The sequence below is a fragment of the Salvelinus sp. IW2-2015 genome, unplaced genomic scaffold, assembly GCF_002910315.2.
Source record: "Salvelinus sp. IW2-2015 unplaced genomic scaffold, ASM291031v2 Un_scaffold2754, whole genome shotgun sequence".
Classification (NCBI taxonomy): Eukaryota; Metazoa; Chordata; class Actinopteri; order Salmoniformes; family Salmonidae; genus Salvelinus; species Salvelinus sp. IW2-2015.
The window spans coordinates 154321-162633 of NW_019944057.1; the positions used below are offsets into that span (position 1 = coordinate 154321).

The window sequence follows — 8313 nt, forward strand, 5'->3', positions numbered from 1 at the left end:
GCAATGCGCCGTACTGATGAGAACGCCTAAGACAGCGCTACAGGGGGACAGGATGGACAGACTTGATCATCCTCGCAGTGGCAGACCACATGTTAACAAACAGCCTGCACAGGATCGGTACCATCCGAAATCACACCTGCGGGACAGTTACAGGATGGCAACAACAACTGCCCCGAGTTACAGCCAGGAACGCACAATCCCTCCCATCAGTGCTTCAGACTGTCTGCAAATAGGTGAGAGATGCTGGACTTGAGGGCTCGTAGGCCTGGTTGTAAGGCCAGGTCCTCACCAGACATCACCGGCAACCACAATCACCTATGGGCACAACCCAACGTCGCTGCGACCAGACAGGAACTGCAAAAAGTGCCTCTCACTGACGAGTACGGTTGTCTCCACCAGTGGTGATGGCGCGATTTTCGCTTTAGCGTCAAAAGGATCATGAGCGTTACACTAGCCGTACTCTGGGTGCTCTTCTGTGTTGATTTCCGGCAAACAGGATGTCAGTGTTCTGCCATGGCCAGCAAAGAGCCCCGCGATCTCAATCCAATGAGCACCGTCTGGACCTGTTAGGAATCTGAGGGTGAGGCTAGGGCCATCCCCCAGAATTATCCAGGAACTTGCAGTGCCTTGGTGGAAGCCAGTGGGTACAGCGATCTTCACAAGCAAGAACTTGGCGCAATCTGGTCAACAGTCCACTGAGGAAGGGGAGCATTGCTGAGTACTTTATGCAGCTGGTGGCCCCCACACCAGATACTGATCTCTCTCTTTTTTCAGGAAGAGCTCTCTGGTTCTTACCTGTGGGGTCCAGGAAGAGCTCTCTGGTTCTTACCTGTGGGGTCCAGGAAGAGCTTGTGTACTCTGCTGTCCTCCTTCCTCCCCAGTTCTACCTGGTTGGGCCGGTCCGGCTTGGCAAGGTCAATCCTGGAACAACATACAGAGGAAAACTTAAACACCTTTATAAAAGTCAAATTCCCTTATCTTAGATACCAATATGGTATACAATCTTATGTGAAAAGACACACAGCTATTTCAGAAGATATTTGAAAGTTGTGTAACAACACATGAAATATCATCCATCATTACACCAATCCACAATATCACCCTGAATGACTGACATGATCAACTCTTAATCCATCATTCAGCCTTTAATCCCACCATTTAGCAATCACATCAAGATACAAACTGCACCCTTCACGCATTCTGCTCGTTTTACACAGAGTGGAATGGGCAGGCATGGGTGACGGGGCTATTCACAAGAACATGATAACGCTGGATCACTAGGGGGTGTTGCAGATAAACAAAAAAAGAGTCCCCTACCTCAGAAGAGTGTCCTTTCCTAAACTCATGCACAGCTGATTGTTGCAGACAGCAAAGTGGTTGATCTTCTCTGGGGGTGAGAAATCAATCCTCTGTTTGTTGAATATCGGCTTCTCTTCCTCCAGTCTCACATTCACGAACCCTACGACGAATCACGTATGTCAATCATCATCATCATTGCCAACATAATCGTATCCTATTTGATCAAATCGGTATCAAGCTAGCTAAACATTATACAGATAATGATTATATTAGCTAGGTGAAAGTAATTTGGTGCACAGATTCAAACATATAGATGGTCCCAACTAGCCTTATCATAATCAAAACCCAATTGAGAGGCCCGTAGCCTTTCCCCAGTACCGGAGTGTGTTATGCCGATGTTGGCAGCAGACAGGCGGCTACTGTGTTGCCTGCTGTTCAGCGAGTCCTCGTATTCATCCAGGATAGAAGACATTGCAAAATGTAGGGGTGGTCTAAAGCAGAGAAACTCTAACTAATAGCTAACTTCTACAATGTCAGATCATGCGATGACATGACTGTGCTAGCTAGCTATTTTACAATCTGCACCAAACAGATTCGGTTGCCTGCGTCTCGTGAGAAATGTTTCAGAATAGAAGAGTAGCCCAAAAAGAAAGACAACTGTATAATCTCATCCATTTAAAAACTATCGAAACATGCTTATTTGGTGAAGCTTCCTGAAAATATACAAATGCACAATAAGGGAGGGACAGTTTTGGGTCAGGTGATCCACGGATATCATTATGTGCTCAGAACACTTGTAGTTCCGACGTCTGACACTAGGATGCGCACTTTGTCCAATATTCAAAAAGGTCTACTGTCTATTTGTGGTGATTATAAATTGAATTCACTGCAAAATSATATAAGAAAAAAAATGAATACATTATTGTACTTCATAACCCTTTAACCCAATTCTCACCCGGCTGGTAGAGCATGTTTTGACAATGGATTTTGAAGTGGATATGAGCAAAATATTCATTTGTACTTGATTGGTCAACTCCCCCATCCCTCCTGCATCAATTTACATTATTTGTAACATTTTAGGTTGCTGCAGTTAGATGTTGTGGCACTTTACCCWTTTAGAGGGCTGTAAGAAACTCCAAATCAGTCACCAAAGATAYGGGATTAAAGCCAGGAATTCCGTTTGTGGGGGATACATATTGCACCATTTGTGGTACTAGAGACTGTGAAGAATAGGAATATGAAAGTAAATAGTTAAAATGCAAAAAAAGGCTAAAAAGCAAAAGGATTTTGTAGAACTGTGCTCAACCAGGTAGTTGATATGAACTACAACAACAACAGTATGGTGGACTCAGACTAGGGTATGTCATTTTTCTTTATTATCTAATACATATTTGGATTAAAAATATGATAGAATTTTTGACACACTATATTAGACAACATAAATTGGTTAAAACACATTTCATGACCCAAGTACTTTTTGTAAAATTGTTGAAATGAGTAAAAATGCTATACAMATTGCCATTCTAATATGGCATTGCTGGTATGACCCTCTTTTCACTTCTCAACCGCCTGTTATCAAGTAAAACATAACTAGTTGTTAGCAATAGGAATTTAAGGTGAAATAATTTTTCCCAAAAGTTTTTCAAGAAGAGGATACCAATTGTCCGTTTTTTWAAAAATATATATATATATTTTTTTTTTATAACAAATAAAAAATAAAGGGATAACAATAGTAAGTTTTGAAAATACACAACTGCAAATAATTTATTGTACTTTTGATTCATTGCACAATAGATTTCCCTGTAAACTTTATTCTTGTAATTTCCTTATCTATGCATTATTATCTTAATTCTTTCAAAAATAATATCACAGCAAATATTTGTGAAGTAGCCCCATCTCAAAATAGCATGCAATATAAGAGCTCAACCAACCACCCAACGTTCTTTGTCAGACGGTATCAGGGATATGCAACTTTGATGGGGTTGGGGGCCACAAAAAAATAATATATATTCTTTGCCAACCATCTCACAATTTCCAAGGAACCAAATGCGCTGGCTGGGGAGTCAGATGGTCATTGTTTCATCTCAGCTTGGCGTCAGTTCACACCTGTCTTGATCTGCGTTTAGCGGGGGCGGGGCTATGCAAATCACAACCTGTCTGAGCGGAAAAGTCCCCTCAAAACCAAGTCGCATCACACCGTCATTCACAAACCATCAAAGTAACGATAGAGGAGACATTCCGGTCCAGGATCATACAGAAACCAAAACTGTTCTAGAGAATCGCACATCGAAATAAGACTGATCACTTCTGCACTGGGAAGTTACTATTCTTCAATTTGAGTTGTTGGACATGCCACCTCAAATGGATTATTATTGTGAAGAATCCCGCGTTCCCTCTTCATGCGGACTGATGAGCCAAGAGGCCGGGTTGGAGAGGGAGCCAGCGCCCGGGTTGGAGAGGGAGCCAGCGGCTATCAGCTGTATGCTGGTGGGGGACGGGGCTGTGGGCAAGACTAGCATGATAGTCAGTTACACCACAAATGGATACCCCACGGAATACAAACAGACCGGCTTTGATGTCTTTTCTGGTGAGTACCTTTTAAATGACCCAAAATAAAAAATATAAACCGTTGTAGTCTAAGTTTATAAACTTATATTAGCATAATTTATAACAATTTAATAACTGAATGTATTGCTGGCTACTAGGTTATTGCACTGTAAATTATAATTGTTTATGGAAATACCCAAACTATGTACAAACTTGAGTTAAAAAATGATTGTATTCTTCTGTTTTCCTCAACAGGTCAAGTCCAAGTTGAAGGAGCCCCAGTCAAAATACAACTATTGGACACAGCTGGACAGGTAAAAATATCAGACAATTTTTTTTAATAAGAAAATGATATCATCCGTAATGAATAGGTTATTCTTGTATCTCATTAGTCCGATTTTTAATGACAACGGTTTGAAACGTGTTGGAATGGAACATCATGTGTGCTTTGTAGAATCAGTCACAAATGTGACAAACAGATTTAGTGACAGGAAACGATCAGTCATCTACAATGTAGCAGCAGTAGAATTGGAGTGTTATGTTCTAAAGGCCAATACATGTCATACCGTGTGTGTCATCGTCTCTCTCTGTCACGGCGTCCATTGTTGTTGTTCAGACCCCCAGACAGTATTCACACTCTGCTGAATCAGCTAACCTGACCCCTCTCTCTCTCGGTCTCTCTCTCTCTCTCTTGACATTTCCAGGAGGTGTTTGATGATTTCCGCTCCCTCTCCTACTCCCACACGGACGTCTTCCTGCTCTGCTTCAGTGTGGTCAACCCCACCTCCTTCCGCAATGTCACCAACAAGTGGATCCCCAAGATCCGAGCCTGCAACCCCTCAGCTCCCATCGTCCTCGTGGGCACCCAGTCCGACCTCCTGCTGGACGTCAACGTCCTGATCAACCTGGACCACTGCGGGGTCAAACCGGTGCTGACCACTCGGGCACAGAGCATGGCGGATAAGATCAGAGCGGTGGACTACGTCGAGTGTTCTTCGTTGACGCAGAAGAACTTAAAAGAGGCGTTCGACGCGGCCATCTTTGCTGCCATCAAACACAARGTCAGGAAGGAGAAGAAGAGGCGGCTGTCGGACAGACGCACCAAGGCCTTCTCTAAATGCAGCTGGAAGAAGTTCTTCTGTTTTATCTGAGATACAGACCCCATTGGTCATGGACAGAAAGACTATTATTTATTAACGTATGAAGACTTTGTAAGAACGATGTAACTTTAGAATAAACCAGCGGTGGTGAATGGACCTATAGAAGTGGTTAGTTCTCTCCTGGTCTGGAGATGGTGGTATAGATACTGAGGCTCACTGGGTGTCTGGGCTGCTCTGAGCAGGCTCTCTCTCTCTCCTTATCTCTTTCTCTGTGGATTGAGTTGCTTTGATTAGTGATTTACATTGATTACAACAAAACCAGGGCACATTAGCATGCCTGATTGTTCAGGTTGACAGATAGTCACTATCCAAAAGTACAGTATCTGTCAAGTAGGCCTACATGGTTGAGGTAACCAAGTAAGAAGCGAAAGAATAGAGAGAATATTAAAACCATGTACATCACAAGCATCCTGTCAGTGGGACAAGGCCGTCATGTAAATGTTCTGAACTAATTTGCATGGTCTGGATTGGTGCCCATTCCAACCTGAGATTTTACTGCGTCGACTCTGTGTGGTAGTACCGTGTAGCTCAGTTGGTAGAGCGTGGCGCTTGTACTGCCAGGGTTGTGGGTTCGATTCCCACGGGGGACCAGTATGGGGAGGGGGATACTCTGGATAAGAGTGTCTGCTAAACGACTAAAATAGTCAGAACATGAGTGGGTTGTGAGAGAGAGAAAAACATGGTTGTTAGCCTTTTCTCCTTTGTGTTCTGTGCTGCCGAGCCACACAGACCTATTCATATGCAACACTGTATGTAGGCTGAAGTACGTGCTAATGTCTTACCTGTGTGTGAACTGGGAATGACTCACAGGCCTATGTGTTGATTATAGTATTAGGCTTTGATGTAATGAGCGGTCAGTATCAACACTAGCCTGTGACAAGGTGTAGAGTAGTAAGGAGACTTACCCTGCCCCAGCCCCCAGCAGAAACCCAGCCCAGCCACCCCAGGGATTGACACTCCTGTCTCTGGGACCTCATTTGCTTCTTTATTCGTTTGTTTACACTAGACACCCCAGCCAGTAAAACAAAAAAGCCCAGCCCAGCCCCCCTCCAGTGAATGAAACACTCCTGTCTGTCTCTGATTCTCTGTTAGTTGACGCTGACCACACTATCGTGTCTATCTTCAGACGAATCAGCCTGCCCAATCTACAGGATACAATGTGTACATTATAGGAGGCTAAGTAGCGCCTGCTTGAATGTTAACGCTCACTTTAAATAGCTTGCCCGTCTGGTTCTGTGTTGTTTTGTAAAGTGATGTTATTGCCAGACCGATGGTTGGTGGCAGTCAGTCCTAGCTGGTTTATAGATATGAGGGTTGGTACCCAGGCTAGATGAGGGTTGGTACCCAGGCTAGATGAGGGTTGGCACACAGGCTAGATGAGGGTTGGTACCCAGGCTATATGCTTTTTATACTTCTTGTGGAAGAGTGAATGTAAATTTGAAATCTATTTCTGTTTGTTTAAAACAGTTCATTCAACTTTTTTTTTTGTCTGCAATTTTACAGATCTGTGAACAAGTTTTTTTTTTTTTGTGAAATTGTATATTTTTTGTCTCTAAAATCTCCAACCAAACCTTCTGTCACTAGCGTCTACGTTTTTTCATGCTGTATTTGAATGAAGTGATGGAAATAAATTCTGGAGAAGAAAAAAATCAATATAATGTTATTTTGTCAAAATGTATTGCTGCTTCATTTGAATAAAATAACACATGTATATTGATGATTCGTTTTGTGATTCCGGAGACTTCCGTAACCGTGTCTAGCACGTCGGAGGACTGTAAGGATGTAAAGGCCTGTTTAGGAAGAGCACTACTTAAGCCTGATTGACATTTAGTATTGTTCTCTACGGGGGTCCTGAGTATTCTGTAGAAACTCCCCAGGTACCCTATATCGTATAGCTGGACCATCACATTACCTTGGGATGTGGTAATAGCTGTCCACAGGAACTGTCTGCTGAGTGAAGGGGGTGAGAGGGTAAATGCTGGGTGGAATCCACATGGAGAATGGATATTGTAGCACAGCTATGTCATGCTGGGAGAGGTTCTTGAGGGAAGGTTACAGGGAGGCAGAGAGGGAGGCAGGGAGGGAGGGAAGCAGGGAGGGAGGGAAGCAGGGAGGCAGGGAGGGAGGGACGAGGAGAGCAGGAGGAGAGGCAGGGGGGGAGGGAAGCAGGGGTAAGAGCAGATTCACAGTGTTTATAGTGATAAACATTTGACCGAGTGCAGTTACATCAAAATAAATAAAGCATGCATCCCAAATGGACCCCTATTCCCTATATAGTGCACTACTTTAGACCAGGGCCCTATTCCCTATATAGTGCACTACTATAGACCAGGGCCCTATTCCCTATATAGTGCACTACTATAGACCAGGGCCCTATTCCCTATATAGTGCACTACTTTTGTAGTGTCATCTGATTTGATTGTGTTGATAATGTGGGCACTTCATTTATCAATTAAGAGGGAGGGAGGGAGGTAGTTAGGGAGGTAGGGAGGGAAGGAGGGAGGCAGGGAGGGAGGGATGGATGAATGAGTTAATGGATGGATGGATGGCCATGAACACTGCTGTGTATTTCCTGTCCAGAGAGTTAAGCATTTGTACTCAAAGAAGTAAGGTGGTGAAATGTTAGGTGTGTGTGGTTGGGTGCGTGCGTGTGTGTGTGTGTGTGTGTGTGCGTGCGTGCGTGCGTGCGTGCGTGCGTGCGTGTGTGTATTCATCTTAATGTGACAGACCTTGTGTAAGGTTCAAGCTCTGTTGGGATGAGTCATACAACAGGAGAATAATACTCACCCACCCCTCATACATTATCACTGCAATCTGGCTATCATCACTGTCTCTCTGTGTAAAATCCATCTTGAACAACAGGTGTAAATGTGTCACAGTTTTGTTTAAAGGATCGTTGTAGCCTGGGTGCCAGTCTGTTTCTGGTCTCTTGCCAACTCAGAAACAGACTGGCACCCAGGCTAAGTTATCAATGGGGAAAAGCAGACCTTTCCACTTCCTCTGACCGCTGATGACCTGAGGATACCCAACAGAGAGAGATCACAGCCAATAGATAGCCAATCGAGAGAGGTCAGAGGTCAGTTGAAAACATGCTGCACTGGGCTTGACCCTTGGCTAGAGATCAAACCAGTTGTTGACAGATAGATGAGCTACCTGACTTTCCTAAAGCAGACCGCCATAAAGCAGACCGCATTAAAGCAGACCGCCCTAAAGCTGACCCACCTAAAGCAGACCGCCCTAAAGCTGACCCACCTAAAGCAGACCGCCTTAAAGCAGACAGCCTTAAAGCAGACCGCCTTAAAGCAGA

At 44.0% G+C, this 8313-nt stretch overlaps 2 protein-coding genes and 1 non-coding gene across 3 annotated transcripts in view; 2 read left to right on the forward strand and 1 right to left on the reverse strand.

Annotated features, from left to right (window-relative positions):
* LOC112074676 (vacuolar protein sorting-associated protein 18 homolog) overlaps positions 1–2055 on the reverse strand; it is a 37148-nt gene extending 35093 nt beyond the window's left edge. Inside the window, 3 exon segments of the mRNA XM_024141799.2 lie at positions 830–921; positions 1318–1459; positions 1678–2055. Coding sequence (XP_023997567.1) covers positions 830–921; positions 1318–1459; positions 1678–1771 — 328 coding nt within the window. The 5' untranslated portion in view covers positions 1772–2055.
* A 1333-nt stretch (positions 2056–3388) lies between these two features.
* Positions 3389–6723, forward strand: LOC112074677 (rho-related GTP-binding protein RhoV). The gene is made up of 3 exons (XM_024141800.2): positions 3389–3886; positions 4102–4160; positions 4551–6723. The coding sequence occupies exons 1-3, from the start codon at positions 3649–3651 to the stop codon at positions 4995–4997; spliced, it is 744 nt and encodes a 247-aa protein (XP_023997568.1). The 5' UTR covers positions 3389–3648; the 3' UTR covers positions 4998–6723.
* Positions 5528–5597, forward strand: trnat-ugu (transfer RNA threonine (anticodon UGU)). Its single transcript has one exon. It is a non-coding gene; the product is annotated as a tRNA-Thr (tRNA).
* Positions 6724–8313: the final 1590 nt, after the last annotated feature.